Source organism: Rissa tridactyla, chromosome 2, assembly GCF_028500815.1.
Source record: "Rissa tridactyla isolate bRisTri1 chromosome 2, bRisTri1.patW.cur.20221130, whole genome shotgun sequence".
Classification (NCBI taxonomy): Eukaryota; Metazoa; Chordata; class Aves; order Charadriiformes; family Laridae; genus Rissa; species Rissa tridactyla.
Window position 1 is genome coordinate 23,045,874 of NC_071467.1, and position 16,192 is coordinate 23,062,065.

General features: G+C 37.0%; 1 protein-coding gene across 16 annotated transcripts in view; it reads left to right on the top strand.

Moving 5' to 3' along the window:
• UBR5 (ubiquitin protein ligase E3 component n-recognin 5) overlaps positions 1-16,192 on the top strand; it is a 91,061-nt gene that overhangs the window by 46,077 nt on the left and 28,792 nt on the right. For 12 of the 16 annotated variants that reach the window (XM_054193466.1, XM_054193470.1, XM_054193469.1 and 9 more), the window contains 9 exons: positions 188-300; positions 7,147-7,290; positions 7,386-7,497; positions 7,702-7,856; positions 8,782-8,979; positions 10,118-10,328; positions 10,951-10,995; positions 14,361-14,487; positions 15,918-16,069. In XM_054193466.1, coding sequence (XP_054049441.1) covers positions 188-300; positions 7,147-7,290; positions 7,386-7,497; positions 7,702-7,856; positions 8,782-8,979; positions 10,118-10,328; positions 10,951-10,995; positions 14,361-14,487; positions 15,918-16,069 — 1,257 coding nt within the window. The remainder of the gene's footprint in view (positions 1-187; positions 301-7,146; positions 7,291-7,385; positions 7,498-7,701; positions 7,857-8,781; positions 8,980-10,117; positions 10,329-10,950; positions 10,996-14,360; positions 14,488-15,917; positions 16,070-16,192) is intronic. The other 4 variants (XM_054193474.1, XM_054193482.1, XM_054193476.1 and 1 more) reach the window with 1 other exon arrangement.

Consider the following 16,192-nt stretch of genomic DNA (forward strand, 5'->3'; position numbering starts at 1 on the left):
CGCGGTATACTGTTACTGACTTCAAGTAGTTTTAAAGTCATATTCTTGTTAACCTCTTTTTATTTTCTAGATTTGAACATCGATACTCTTTTTTAGGGGAAAGGTTTGGTGTTTACTGAACATTGCGTTGTGATACTTTGATTAAATATTTCAAGTATTTTCTTTGGTAATTACTTTTTTGTTTCAGAGCGACGACGATCTACTCCTGCCCCAAAAGAGGAGGAGAAAGTGAATGAAGAGCAGTGGTCTCTGAGGGAAGTTGTGTTTGTGGAAGACGTTAAGAATGTTCCTGTTGGCAAGGTTTGTCTAAAATACACTGTCCCACCGTCTTTGGGGAGAGAGGAAAAAAAAGTTTTTCCTTTAGATAAGCTAACTGTTAACTGTTAAAAGAATCACAGTTTTGGGGATGCTTGAGGATGCTTCTGACTACTATGACTTTTGCTGCGTTTTTATTTCTCCATAACACAATGACTGTAATAGACTGAATGTGTTGTGAATAAAACGTTCCAAATATTAAAAAATAAGTCTGGTACTTTAAGTTTTTGACCACAATATTAAGAAAAGCAGATGTGGTTTTATACAAAAGATTTTTTTTTTTGGTGAGTTGAGTAATAGCTCCCACACTTGTCCAGCAAGATTGTGAAGAGTTATATGTATTGTGACTGACTTTTACATATGCATCAGCTGAATGTTTACGTTCATGTTCTGGCAACCAAAGAACAGAAATGTTTTGATTAGAAATTACATGCTTCATTAATACGACTATAAAGTTATTTCATTCATTACTCCAGAAAATCTGTTTGTTTCGTCCTTATAATTTTTTCATTTTCTCTCTAGTAAACCTTTGCTCTCTTTTGGCATTGTTGTGTGATGTGAGGAGGGATTAGGTCATCTAGACAGTTCTCTGCTATGCTTTTCAGAAATAAGAGCAACAGGAAAGCCAATATAGGTTTTCCACAAAATGAAAAGGTTGAATTGCTTTCTACTTGATTCATAGAAGATCAAAAAAAAAAAAAAAAAAAAAAGAAGTTACCAGAAGAGGAAATAAATGTTCAAGAGAAAGTAGTTGGATTTAGGCAAGGTTATTTCACCTGCATCCTTAATGGGCTTACTTGTGCAAGAGTGGGAGATTTTCCTTGAGCAGTATCTTTGAAAGGAGGAGGCCCACAATAAATTTTCATTATCAAGTTTAGGTTATTTCTGCAAAAAGGAGTATGGAGCAACTTAATTCATTGAAACACCTCAGTTTCTGTAAACAGGGTTTTGAGATCTAGTTGAAGGCGCTGGAACTATTGCTTGCTTCTTATACCAGCTTTGGGAAAGCCCCTGTCTTTCCTGATTTAGATCCTAAGATTTTCAGGACAGAGACTGTTCCACTAGTTCTATATGTGGTTGTAAAGGGGTCTATCTTTGTGCGCTGCATCAAGAGGAACTACTATAATAAATATAGAAGAGCTTGTATTTTTATATGTTGATATTTTTACTGAAGTGTGAAAACCAATAAGTGGGCTGTCTTTTGAGCAGAGTTATTGGTGCTGAGTCTATTCAGTCATTTATGGCAAAGGTGATTTTTTTACTTCATAAAGCATACTGTCCTTTTCCAGGGATGTATATGGGCATTCGTTCTTTTCCCGTTACAGTTTTGTAACGCGTTATCTTTAGAGTTTGGATAGAATCCAGCAGACAAAACTATACTTTTTTTTAACCTATTTTTTTATGCCCTGATATATGTTTTGTTTGTAATTTGGATCATTTGTGTGATTGTATGAAAAAGACTGGAGGCACCTCACTCTGCAGAAGCGATAACTCTTTGCAGTGTTCTCCTACAGGCTCCAGAATAGCTGATGTTGTTCATTGTGAAACAGTAATGTTTGTAATTTAGCTGGTTGCGGTTGTTAAGCACAAAGCTGATTTGAATTCTGAAAAATCCGGTCTTCTGTGCATAAATAATTCTGAATGTGTACAGAGGTTCAGGCTGCAAAAACATAATCATACGGGTTTGAGCTCTTAAAACTTCATGGGTTAAGAAGTCCTACCCTTTTAGATTCAACCCAGATATACCTTTTTCTGTTTTTCCATGACTTCCTGTTTACTGAATGACATTCTAAAAAGTCACATCTTTGATATATTGGTATGTACAGCCACGGTGTGTAGTGGCATGAGCATCCTGGATGAGAATATACTATTTCGGTGTAACCTGGAAGTTTGTTACTTTTGGTGTTTCAGAAAATTGGAAAGGCTTTGAAGCACTGTTTTAAGTACTTGATGTTACAAAGCATGGTGTAAACAGAGCAACACTTAGCTTCTCTCACAGTGCTGTCATTGAGTAAAATAGGTGGTCACGGAGCATGTGAATATTGGCACATCTTTTAGAAATACGCACCGGTAATTTGGCAGATGTTTTTTGACCATTCATGAAGTGAATTGCACTAAACTAATTGATCTGTGAGGCCAAAAATCTTGCCTTATGTACTGATTCAGATCTGAAGTAGTAAGATGAAAAAACTAATTTCTGCATCTGAAATATTGAATGTTTATATTCTTCAGAATAAAGTGAATAAAGTGTGATAGCCATGAGCTTCTGTCAAATTGTTTGCCACCTTTTAAAGGTATTTGGGTAATTCCTTGTTTTACAGAAACAAGAATTGTTCACGTAGGCTTCAGGAGATGGCATTTAGAGATAGGAAAGAGATTTAGATTTACTGATGCTCAGCCTATGTTCCAAAAGTAGTTTTGTTTCTGGAAAATTCGTGTTCCGGTACTTTTGGATGTATGCAGCAACTTCATGACGTCACCAAAAAATGCTTGGTTAAAATCCTTCCACAACCGCTGTTGTGTTGTGTTTGTAGAACGGTGGGCAGGTAGATGGTGTCAAGTTCTAATGTGTGTGTTTCTCTCTGGGGTCTTACTGATCTTGATACAGTAACAGCCTTCCCTTCAGTGCTAAGATCTGAGATGACGGATTGTGATTATTCAGATACCAGTAGATTGTACAACATTTTACACACTGCTTCGTAAATGTGGATTGCATGTGGTGCCAAAGCAACAAAGGACCAGAGAGGGAGGCAGAGCGCAAAAGTTCATATGTTGGGGCAGTCTTGAAAGAAATGAAGAAAACAGAAGTCTGCTAGATATACTCTTGGATTTAGTCATCTTTCTCCTTGAAATATGTTATCTTCCAACCTCATTTCAATTTAAATCCTTCATGGGCTTGGAACAAAACTAAACCGTCATTCCTCCAAGTCCGTCATTAGATGAAGGAGATAAGATTATCCACCTAATGGAAGAGTGATGCAGTAAAAAAGCTTGGCACTTGTCTCTCTGTGTGCATCAGTGAGAAATCTGGTGGAGTCGTCTTTCAGTGTAGTTTATAGAAGAGATGGACTGAAATAAGCCTTTGTTACTGCTCACTGGTATCAGAGGAACAGAAGCTGGTTTTGTCCTTCCCATGCATGTTGGGATATTCTATTTACCCACATAAGCTTCTGGATCTCCTCTACTGGAATGGTTAAGTGATGTCTGAAACCACTATTAAAAGGGTAGGGAACACGGGTTGGAGCTGCTTTTTTCTTCTTCGGCAGCTGCGGGTCATTTTGGTCTGAGGCTTTCCATTGGCAGTGTCCAAGGCCTCTCCAAACTGCTGCTTTTCCTCAAAGTTGTCCTCAATCAGGTGAGACTTCTGTGTATTACCAGTTTTGCAGTTCCTATGTCCAGAAAGCTTATCAAGTTCTAGGGATTTTTTGAAACATAAATTTGAATTGAGTAGTTTGTTCTTTAACTTGTACTTTGTATTGTATTATTTAAGTCAGACAGTTGAACTTTTTGGATTTTGTTTGATTTCTGTCTGAAATTGAAGCCTTCCAATGAGAAGGATAAATTGAAAGAGCTCAGGCTGGATATAGTCCCAGAAGAGTTACCTAATCCCTATTAGGAATCTGATTTTAATCCTTCAAAATTGAATATTTTAAAAATTGTGTCAGTATTTCTTTGGAAGTGCTCATTCTACTTTGAGAGTAGAGATAGAAGCCTTTTCTGTAGTGTTAAAATTTCTTCCATTCCAAGAAGGAGATTAGATAAGAAATAAAAAAATGTGTTTTTCCTGGTCTTCTGCTGCTGTGTCTTGAGAGGGAATATGGTGATTCTGGAGGGGGAAAAGAGTCTACAAATTACCACATTTGGATCCAAACAGGTTTGCTTCTGAAAGACTCAAGTGCTAGTAGTGAACTTTATTTTCAGAGGGTACTCACCCTATTGTTAATGTGATTTTTAAATGAACTGTAAGAGGGAACAGGGGAGGAGAAGCAGAGCTCAGGACCTGCCTCCGCTTCCTTTAGAGGAAGGGAGTTCAGTTGAGTGTTTTCTGCCTATCAGTATGCTTTGGCATTGTGGTTTAAAGGAGTGTGGCAATGGGTTGATAGTAAGGGTAAAGGAGATAACAAAGATGTTCATCTTTCAGTTGTTTCAGTTTATCAATTAATTTTTTTCTTCCATTAAAAAGAAAGATCACCTCTCGTGATCCTGTAGTTGAAAATGCTCTAAAAGGTCAATTCGCTTTTGGAAAAAAAATCTTTTAAACTTTCATTTTGTTGCTTGCTTTTTTCATTCATTTGCTTGATTCAGTTCTTTAAATTTAGTCTTAATAAAGCAAACATTTGTATATGTAGTTCTGTAAAATGCTTGTTTCTAATTGATGAAACTTTTATGTTTGCAGTATGAACAGTGTAAGTACATTAGTTCTGTAAGCTAGAGCGTCTAAATCCTTTAAGTTCTTGCATTTTTTTTTTTGTTTATGCATTTTTCAATTAATTCAGACATACATAATTTCAATTAAAGAGGAATGTTATGTTGCTCGTTTGCCCATTATACCACACCTCTGTTTTGGAGCTTTCTGTGCACAATTGCTGTGAAGTGTTTCACTCAAGCTCCTGGTTGCTTGCTACATCAATGGATAGTTTTATTTTCTTTCTGTGTAGCAGCCAATAGCCATAGTAGTAACTGTTTAACTAAAGAACTGCATTTTAGTTACCCTTGGAAGAGGTGTATTCCTTCTCAGCCAAATCTTTATATTTTCTAGTTTTTAAAGATACATTAGATACAAAATAGGGAAGAAGAGAAAATTTCAGCATGTGGACATGTGTGACTGAAAGAGTCACCATACAGTTCCAGCATTTTAAAAACTGTCAGCATTTCTTTGAACACATGAAAAGTGACTAAGTGAAATGTGACGTAGCAGCCAGAAGACATGCAGAAGAAAAATTTTAATGATGGAGATAGGATATGTTAAGTATTTGGGGATTGTGCCTTTTTTTAAGTATGTTTCTTCCCTCCACCCCCCCAATTATAAATTTGAAACTTCATAAAGAAGATTTCATATGCCTCGCTAGGCATCGACCATTTAGAATCTTCTGTTTTCAGAAGCAAACCAAACTTACAAAGCTTTTGTAGCAATGTTTAGTCATTAAAAAAAAAAATCAACGTGTCAGACTACAAGTTGTGATTGAACCATTGGTATATGATTTCAGGCTTACAAGTTAGTCTGATTACCTTAAAAACATTAAACATACCTTGATTAAATTAAAAAAAAAAAATCACAGTTTTTGTCTAGAGTGCTGTCTTGCAAGTTTCAATAGAAATCTGTATAGTCTAGATTAGAGTTAATGTTCATGAATCTTTTGGCAAGGTCTGAATTTTGAAATTTTTGGGTAGCGTTCTTACAGTCATCGGCGATGCTCTACTATTAGAACTAGAAACTCTGCTACTAGAGTGAAGTTTCATTATACGGGGAACAAGTGCTCTGACTCTATCCACAGTAATCTTTGTCACAAAAATCTGCTAATACTTTCGTATTTGTCAATATATCCTTTCTGGCACGCTTGATAAGCTGCACCTAGCTAGAGAAATTATGAGAAAACATGGAAATGCCTATATTTTTATTACCTACAATATCTTGAAAATTTGAGAGGTGTTTTTTATTGTCAGGGACATTTTAGATAACGTTGATTACATCTACATCTTTAATATTGTTTTGTAAGAACTTTCTTTGTAAAAACCAGTGATAAATTAGGGCCTAATCATGGTTGACGGTTGCTTGTATCTAGTTTTGATAAAGACTGAGAACATACTGAGATCTTATTTTACTCAAAATTAAAATATTTTCTGTCCTTCCCCCTGCTCCCTTCCCTCAGCTTTGTTTTCGTTTCAAGAAAATTACGGTCTCAATGGGAAACTCAAAGGACCTTGCTGTTCAGTGATAGTGTAAGATGTTTCTATATCATGGAAACATATTTTGACAGTTCTGATTAGACATGCATGGCAGCAACTCTTCAGAGAGGCTTACAGTCTCAGAAATGGCTGTGTCAGTGTGGGGTTGAATAACTTCAATTTCTTTGAGGGGCAAAGAAAGATACAGATTCCTGAAGTTTGTCTGGATAGACTTATCTGTATCCTTCAGTCCTGAGTGGAGAGCTTTATCATTGAGTGTAAGGAACAGCTAATAGACCCATAAACCAACACTTCTTTTTTCTACTGTGCGCAGTCATCTTGAGCAATGAGCACTAGGACTCTGCAACACAGGCTTTAAAAATTCTTAGATGGGGCCAAAAAAAAAAAGAGAGTGATTTCCTGTTTCTTGTGGTACAAGAACTAATAAGGACTTAAAGAAGTAAGAGGCTCAGTGTAGGTGTTTTGGTTGCATTGTTAGCTAACGTTTGGAATTCGTTGCCACAAGAATAGCATTTATTTCCAAAAGCAATTGGACAAATTAATAAGAGAAGGGTCTATCCAGGATATTAAACATGAAGTTGTCCTGCTGTTTCTAGTAGGTGGAAGCTGGAGAGATACCACGGAAGTATCAGCAGGAGCTTCTCTAGTTATTGGTGTTGGTTCCTGTTGAACATAGGATCTTGAAATGGGAGGACCTTTGATCTGATTCAGGATGCCTATGAAGTCATTAAGAAATCCAAGTCTTTAAGATTTTGGTAATTTTAGCAAAATAACAAGGCTAATGGCCAAGAGTTGTAAAATTTTATCACTGACTATTGTAAATTTTTTTCTTTTCCTGATAAGTCTGGTTTATGTTGAAGCAAATTAACCTAAATGGTTTCTATTCAAAGCTTTTGGTAAAACTGTAATGTGTTCTGCTTGTAGGTGCTAAAAGTCGATGGTGCTTATGTTGCTGTGAAATTTCCGGGCACCTCCAGTAATGCAAACTGTCAGAGCAGTTCTAATTCAGATCCTGACCCTTCTTCTCTTCTCCAAGACTGTCGGCTGCTCAGAATAGATGAGCTGCAGGTATGCCTTTGTGAAATGTTGAGAAAACAATCAGTATTTTGAAATGTCAGCATTGTGTGCTTAATTACGTCTTAAAATTTTACGTATGCTTGCAGGTTGTAAAAACCGGTGGAACTCCAAAAGTTCCTGACTGTTTTCAGAGGACACCTAAAAAGCTGTGTATTCCTGAAAAAACAGAGATCCTAGCAGTAAATGTAGATTCAAAAGGTAAGTAGGACTTAGCCAGTAAGGTACTCTGTTGGATACTTATTACCTGTCTCGCTTCTTAGTGAAAAACAACTACTGTCAAACTAAATAAACAGTTGATTCCATTAATACTTAGTAATTCCTTAGAAGTGCTTTAGTCAGGAGTTCTTTTACTGGATGCCATCAGTAAAAGATACTAACTTTTTTCTTTGTGTGTCTCTGAAGGAGTGCATGCTGTTCTGAAGACTGGGAACTGGGTTCGATACTGCATATTTGACCTTGCCACAGGAAAGGCTGAACAGGAAAATAATTTCCCTACTAGCAGCATTGCATTCCTGGGTCAGAATGAGCGAAGTGTTGCTATTTTTACAGCTGGACAGGTTTGTGGTTTTGTTTCTCAATCATTTAACCTCACTGCACTTCACTTCTGTCATCTTCGAATGGGATGGTACAGCCTTTTGTAAAACTTTTCCAAAGACTGGCAAAAATATCATTCTTCAAAAGGGTTTTGAGAGGCTTGCTGCTACCATTAATATTTTGAAGGCGCGAGGGGAATAGGGATCTAACTCAAGCACTTTTAATAATCTTACTCAAATTCTACCTTGAAAAGTGAAAAAGGGGGCAAAAAAGCCCTGACAGAGTAGTTCCTGTGTTAGTGTAAATTTCTTATCTAGCTATAGTTTGGAATTGGGACAGATGAAAATCCACTCTTGAGAATAAATGGAAACGTTAACAAAAAAAAGTCTGTATTTGATACTAGAAATGATATACTGAGATTTTGTGCAACTCTTTCTACTATCCAATGTTAAGTTTCTTATTTTATCTGATTGATTACACTGTGCAGGCACTGGTGCGGAGGGCTGAGAGAAAAAAATACCAAAAGCATTTTAGTAATTTCCACAAACACAATATACTTTGTTTAGGATAGTTGAAGGAAATGTTTTTGGCAAAAGAACTGAATTTGAATGTTTCATTTCTATATATTCAACTTTCTCTGGAGCGTTTAAGTAAACTAGAAGTATAGGCACTATATGTTTCATTGGTAATGTTTTGTAATGAATGTATTTCATAAAGAAGATAATTTTAATAGTATTTGCTATGTTAAGCACACTTCAGACATTTGAGAAAGGGAATCTGGTTATCTGAAGCTGCACCACTTGTAATGATAGGAGACAATGGCGTAAATGAAAATTTTAAGTAAACTGTTCTCACTGATGGTAGTCAGGCAAAACTGGACCTTTTGGGAAGGATAATATTTGTAAATTGTGGAGGCTTATTGTTAAAACTTTTTTTTCCCAAATGTAGGAATCTCCCATCATTCTTAGAGATGGAAATGGTACAATCTATCCAATGGCAAAAGATTGTATGGGTGGGATACGAGACCCTGACTGGCTTGATCTTCCACCTATTAGTAGTCTTGGAATGGGTGTTCATTCCTTAACAAATCTTCCTGCTAACTCGACCATCAAAAAGAAAGCTGCTATTATCATTATGGCTGTTGAGGTAAAATATTTTCTTTACTACAGAATTATATGCTTTTTTTTCTCTTGCTTTTAGAAAGTTATGCTTAAAGCAGCTTTGTGTTTAGATACCGATTTATGTTTTTCACTATTTCAAAGAAACCGATTTCAGCAGAAGATTCTCTTAGAAACATGAAAGCACAAACAAATTGAGGTAGTAAAGTGAAAGATCCATTTTGGGGGTGCATGGCTTCTGTATCGTGCTTTAACTAGTACTATTTTCTTAAGCATTACTTTTAAAACTGTTTATGTATACTACCACTATACAATTTTATTTGGTTTTTGGGTGCGCATTTTTTCTGAGGGATCCAATAACTTGTTTTCTTGTGAATGCAGTACTTTTTTTTTTTTTTTTAACCTTATATTTGGACCATACAGTAGGAAATTATGAGAGTCAAGCGAAGATTTGTTTTCAGTTGAATTGCCTGTAGAGTTCTTTACTCATCTGTGGTGTTGTATGAATAGTTCTACTGTGAATTTATATATCATACTTGCGTAAACCCATCAGTGATTTGGTGCAGTTTAGTTAGATCTGCTGTGTTGAGTTAGATATGCTGCCCCCAGGAGGTATTGTGTACTTGCGAGACTGAGAGTGATTTCACAGTAGAGTATCCCATCACTGTGGAAAAGCTTCTTAGATACAGAGTTGAGCCTCCCAGACCTTTAACAGCTTCTATTTGTTCACATCTCAGTGTGTATGTTGCTTGCTTAAAACAAATGTGTAAGAGCTAGTTAACATAGACTCCTTAGTTTTTTCATTGTACTGCTTTTCCCATCTTACATGTAGCCATGAAATAGAAAAACAGAAGTAATCTTATCTATACTAAGAACCCAGCTATGAAGCCAACGGCATACTTTTGTGAGCCTGATAGCTTCTGCTGCTTAAGCCTCTGTTTTCCTTTTACTTGTCTGTGCCCGAATGCACACTGTTTTCTCTTTTTAACAGTGCTATAATTGAGATGATGCGTATTCTCAACAGTTCCTGCACTCACTTCCAGCCAATGTCCTATATTTAGACCTTTCTATTAATTTAAAAAACAGAAAACTAGAAGTACGTAGGAAACTTGTATGTCTGCCTTTTGTATTTTAAACTGTTAAAAATTTTATTCTTTTGAGTACAGAAACAAACTTTAATGCAGCACATTCTCCGATGTGACTATGAGGCTTGCAGACAATACCTGATGAATCTTGAACAAGCAGTTGTCTTGGATCAGAATCCACAAATGCTGCAGACGTTCCTTGGCCATAGATGTGACGGAAACCGCAATATTCTGCATGCTTGTGTGTCTGTATGCTTTCCAACCAGCAACAAAGAAACAAAAGAGGAAGAGGGTGAGCTCAACAATATGATGAAAATACTTTGAAAATAAACTTTTTATGCATTTTCAAAAACACTTGAAATAAAGACTGCGTTCTTTGTATATGGGTATCTTAAAATTTGGCACCTAAAATGTGTCCTAGCCTTTCAAAGGTGCTGAGACAACATTTTTATTACTCTCATAAGGATTTATAAGAATTCAGTAGTTAAGAATAATATGCTGGTTTTTATTGATTGTAAAAGACAAACTTACCACATTCACGTTAGTTTTAGATGAAAACAAGTATTTTTCCACCTTTATTACTAATATCCCTATTATATCACTAGTAAGCTTGTAAGAGAAATTATATTAATATTTTTCAAGTGTTATAGTATATGTTAATGTCTCCAATAAGAAATGCTACTTGCACGTGATGTGTATTAAGGAATGCGAAAGAATGACTTTCTGTTAACGCCAGTTACTGACTCCATTTAAAAATGTCTGTTAAATACTGTTATGTAAAAAGTACGAACAAGGTTGCTAAGTCAAGCACTCAAAAATTAGGAAATGCCAGAAATAGGTTTACCCGTGTACTATACATGGGTATGCGTTATGAAATGGTCTTTAATTACACCGTCATACTATTTTTTCCACAGGACTACCTCATTCAGTGCACAAGATGGACGGTGCTCACCGAATGGGTAGCTATTCAATATTTCTTTTTATCCTCATCATTCAGTGTGTGGCCCCATTCCTTACTTATTGCACACCATACAAACCCTGCACTGAATAATGAATGAACTTCCTTGTGGGATTTTTGTATGGTGCTGTCATTGAATTTTAGTCATTTATAGACCTTAATTGTTCTTCGTATCCCTATTTCTAAAATGGGGGTAATGCTGCAGCTTTCTCATCTCTTGAAGGTATTATAGCTTGAAATTTTTCTGTGTTCAAAGCTATTAACTAATTTTGAGGGTTTTGTTTGAGAAGCTTAGGGTCTGATCTCATTTTTTTGAGTAGGTGTTATTTCAAAACACTTTATTCTACAGCTGGATTAATAGTAGTTTTAGTTGTTCTGTGAATGTTAATTATTTCTGTGAGTCAAGCACTTTTTAGGTGCCCAGAAATAAGTAAAATGTATCATGATCATCTGTAAAAACTTGTTTCACAAAGTTCTGTGTGCTGTTAGATGTGACAGAAATAGGTTCCAGTTCTCCAAAGTGATGTTCAGTGGCATTAAACACAAAACAGTGCTTCCCTCTCTCCTTGCCAAGCTGTTGCTGCCTTACTGCATGCCTTCGGATGTCGCAGCAAACAAGGCATTAACAGCTTGCTCATTGTACAACCCTTCATCTTTAGTGTGTCGTCCATCCTGTGCACTGATTGAGGCAGGGGTCTTGTTGCGGGGGGTAGGGTGGGGACAAAAAAACCCCAAACTAAAAAAACAACCTCAACCAACCAACCAAACAAAAGCCAACTGTGTAACTGAAGATTGTTTTACTGTAAGCACACAAGGAAGCTGAAATAAGGATGCATGGGCAAACTTAATCTGACTTTTCCTAATTTGAGTGCTTGTCTTTGCAACCTTGATGTTTTTTCAGTAACTTCATTTGGATGTAATTTAACTTCTGAAAAAAAAAAACCAAACCCAACGTGAAACTGATAGACATTTAACACCCCTCTGCCTCTCTCTTTCCCCTCACAAAAATTGTTTTAAAAGGGGATTCATATCTTCAGATTCAAATCACTTTCACCTTCCACTGTAGCTGCTAGCGATGGATATTAGGACAAGCTTATTTTCTGTGTGTCATCTGGAGGGCAGTGGTGACTAATGGTATTGTCTGTAAATTATACAGCCATCTGTTAAACTGTAAAAGAAGTTTGATTTAGGAGTAAAGGCTTCAATTCCAGATAGGACGTTCCTTAACAATTACAGAACATACCGCTCCTTCCCAGATAGTGTCAGCCTGAGATCCTTCACTCTTCTTCATATAGATTCCTCCGTAACTGCCAGAAAGGGAATATTGAGGGCAGGGATAAGCTTTTTTTGTTCTCAGATGCTGTGTGTAGTTTAACCGTAGCTCCTGCAGCGTTGGATAAATGAATTGCAGGAAAAGTGGCCCCAGACCTGCAAAGCTGGGGGAAGGCTGCTCTGTTTCTCTGTGATTTGATTATCTCCTCAGTCTCACCAATGGAAGGGATCTTGGAAAAGACAGGTCCAAAAGAAATGTCCAAAGCATGTGAAATCATTGAAGAATTATGATACTAAATTTCAGATAACTGTACTGAACGCCTACAAACTGAGTTGTTTTTAGAAAATTGGGACAGACTTCATTAGGCAACAGAACAGCAAATTATGCTTAAAGCCAGGACACTTAAAATTGATGGGTCTCCAAAAATGAGTACTAACTTCAAAAGTGGAACAGTGGAAATTCAGTTACAGTTTAATGTGGGACCAAAGATAGGTGAAATCTCTCTGTTGCAGAGAAAGGTTGTATTGCTTTGTATTGCTTGAGGGATCACTCTTTAAGAGCTGCGACCCCCTGTGTGAGGGGCCCCGGAGTACTATGTGATGAGTCAGGAGTTAACTAGTGGATTTTAGAAAGGAGTACAGCACAAATACGATGGCATTTGCAATTACAGGTCAACTAGTATAGAACTAGGGGAATAAGAGTAATGCTTTCCTAAGTCCTTGATAGTCATCTGCTGTGGCAGTAGGTGATTTCTGTCTAAGAAACGTGCACATGCTTGAGAAGAAGGAAAACCTAAGATCTTTGCTACTTCAGGTAGTGATGAGTAGAAAGGTCTAAAGAATAAACATACTATAAAAGCTGACAAACGCCATCGCATTACCTTATTCTATGAACTCACAGTTAAAGGTATTAATAGTGCATTCTGGTTTGTGTTTTGGTTTTTTTTTTTTTTTTATTAAAAAAAGGGGGGGATTATGCACGTCTTAGTACTGTCAGTGGAGAAAATATGCATGCAGAGGATGGTGACTGTCTGTTGGAAAGGCCTTTAAATGGAAAGTGATCACTAGCCATAGCAAGAATGATCAGAGCCACTTTAAGGAAATTTTTTCTTTTTTTTCAGAAATACACCTTTTCTTTCTAGTTAGTACCAAAAATTGTCTTTCACTCTGCTGAAAGGAAAATTGCCCCTCTCCTGGCCTGTATCGTGCTAAAAGTGGCTTCTCTTAACAGTTCTTTGTGGATCTGTGGCTGTAGTGAGTCATAATTTGCTATGTAGTGGCTATGTGATCTTTAATTGTCAGTAGCTCCTTAAGGGGCAATGACTTTGTGCAAACCCTGTACAGCTGACTTCGCTGCTTTATGTGTGTATTTATCTTGCAGATAAATAAATCTACTTTAGGTCTTTGATTCAGGTCACTGCTTCAAGTTGTACTGTAACTGTACAGCTAGGCAATTTTTTATATTCTGTATAGCACTTGGCACAATTCGGTCCTCGTTATGACTAAGGCCTTTAGATGTTATGGTGCTTAGGGTTTTAGATGTTAGAAGAAATGCTCTATATTTCTGATGTAAGCTGATTGTGCTGCATTATTATACTCATAACAAAGTTTTCCTAAGCATGCTCATAAGTAGAGTGTGTATCTTACAAGCCCACAACTTTGCATTGTTATTCATAGCTGCTCGTTGTGAAGTGTGGGGTTTGTCTTTTTTGTGGTGTCCTGGGTTTTTTTCATCCTTACTTGTCCTTACTTTTGAAGCCTTGACTCCGCATGTGTCTGGAATCAGCTGTGTGATAGGTCCATGTCTCTTGATGATACTGAAAACTGAAAGGTTGTTCTGCAATTTGGGTGGCTTAAATTTCCTTCCTTGACGGCCTTTTAGAAACCAAACCCAGTCAGAATCATGGTTAAGCTTGTCCAAAATAAAAATTTATATATGAGCCTACTCTGTCCCTGTAAATCTTAAAAGAGAGAGAGTGAAAAAAAGCATTACAGGGAACATTTTATGACCAGTGACATTTCATACTTTATACTCCTTCCTTATAATTTTCCCAAGTGAAATTTTGGCATTAACACATTTTCCTACTTTTTCAGAAGCAGAGCGCTCTGAAAGGAATACATTTGCTGAAAGGCTCTCGGCTGTGGAAGCTATTGCAAATGCAATCTCCGTTGTGTCAAGTAATGGTCCAGGAAATCGGGCAGGATCATCAAGCAGCAGAAGGTAAACTAACGCTTCCTTTTTTGCATGCTAATTTCTGTATTAATTGCCAATCTCTTATTTCCTTCAGTCTAGTTTAAGAATGGGCTCTATTGCTAGCCTAAAGTCAGATTTCATTTCTTCAAGCATGAAACTAGAGCTCTAGTGGGTTTTTTTGAAGCCTTTTCTAGTGTGAGAGCTAATGGTGGGATATTTCTAAACTAAATCTGTTTTCTGGGGTTGGGGCATTGTCTCCTCAGTTATAAAGCAGAAATGCTCCCCCTTGTGGGGAAAGGGAATTTGAGGATAAGCTCTAGTGTTCTTTACCAAGGAAAATTAAGTATCACAAAAGTACTGTAATAGCTCTCAGGCTTGTTCTTTTAAGAGAATTTCTGAAGGGAGGTGGTCACGCAGATAAATAATACTGAGATCAACATAACACAAGTGGGGAGTCCTTTGTATTGAGGTGGCTCCAAAGGATAGTTTTCTGACCCTGACAGAATCCTAGTTTCTGATGACATACGTGTTCTTCCTCTTCCCATGATGGTAACTGAGTGGTGCTCACACCAAGGGAATTTGATGGTATCTGTACTGAGTTGTAGTCAGCTCAGAGCCCTATGCATGAGGGCATCGTACAGTTTATTTTGTTTACTTAGCTCTGTAGTCAAAGCAATTGACATGAAACGATGTCTTCATCTTTCCCAAGCTACAGACCTCATCACCGCGGTCTTTTTGGTATGGTAGATAAAGGTAAAGGTTGAAGCTTCCCTCCCACATTCTGCAGGAGACATTACTCTTAAGAGGAAGTGCATTAAAAAAAAAGACAACAAAAAAACACTTTTATGTTTGTACCTCTTTGTATCACACTGGGTTCTTTGGCTCCTACCTTATTCTTACCACCTGTCCCTCTAGTAAGATGATACAGAATTTCTTGAAATTGTTTACTGACTATCCTCAGTAAAGTAATACTTTCACGTTACATAACTTAAAACAAGTAACTGCTTTCAAAAAAATTATTTTTCAAGACCCATTTTTATTCTTTCATTAACCTCTTCTTGCAGTTAGATTTTAAAAAACATCAGCAACAAGTCCTTGCACAAACTTAACACCCCTGTAATGAGTTTGGGGTAAAAGGAATGTCAAACAGTGGTAATAATGCCCATCAGATGCTGCTGCCTGCAAGAGGCAGTGATGTGGTGACTAGGGATGTGTTCTGGACTCAAATCTGCCTTGAGATGTTGCTGGCTGACTTTTCTCCCAAGGCCATTATATTCTGTTGCAACAAAAACGGAATTCAGGAATGAAAAATATATCTTTGCTCATTGTTCGTTATGCTGAAGAAAAAATGAAGATAAGAAGAGTTTGGTTTCCTTTTTCAGTGTGAAATTCTGCTTTGAAACGTTCTAATTATAAACGAAAATGAGACGATATTTTTACCTTGGTTTTATATTCAGTTTGAGATTAAGGGAAATGATGAGAAGATCCTTGAGAGCTGCTGGATTGGGCAGACATGAAGCTGGTGCTTCATCAAGTGATCACCAGGACCCAGTTTCTCCACCAATAGCTCCTCCCAGCTGGGTTCCAGATCCTCCTGCAATGGATCCGGGTAAGTTTGCTTATCTATGGCATTAGACTGTAGAATGAGAGATTTAATAAAGGGACCGAGGGCTTTTAAGGTGAATCACTTAGATTTCAGTGTGAGACAAAAATATCTAATGTCATTGAGGTA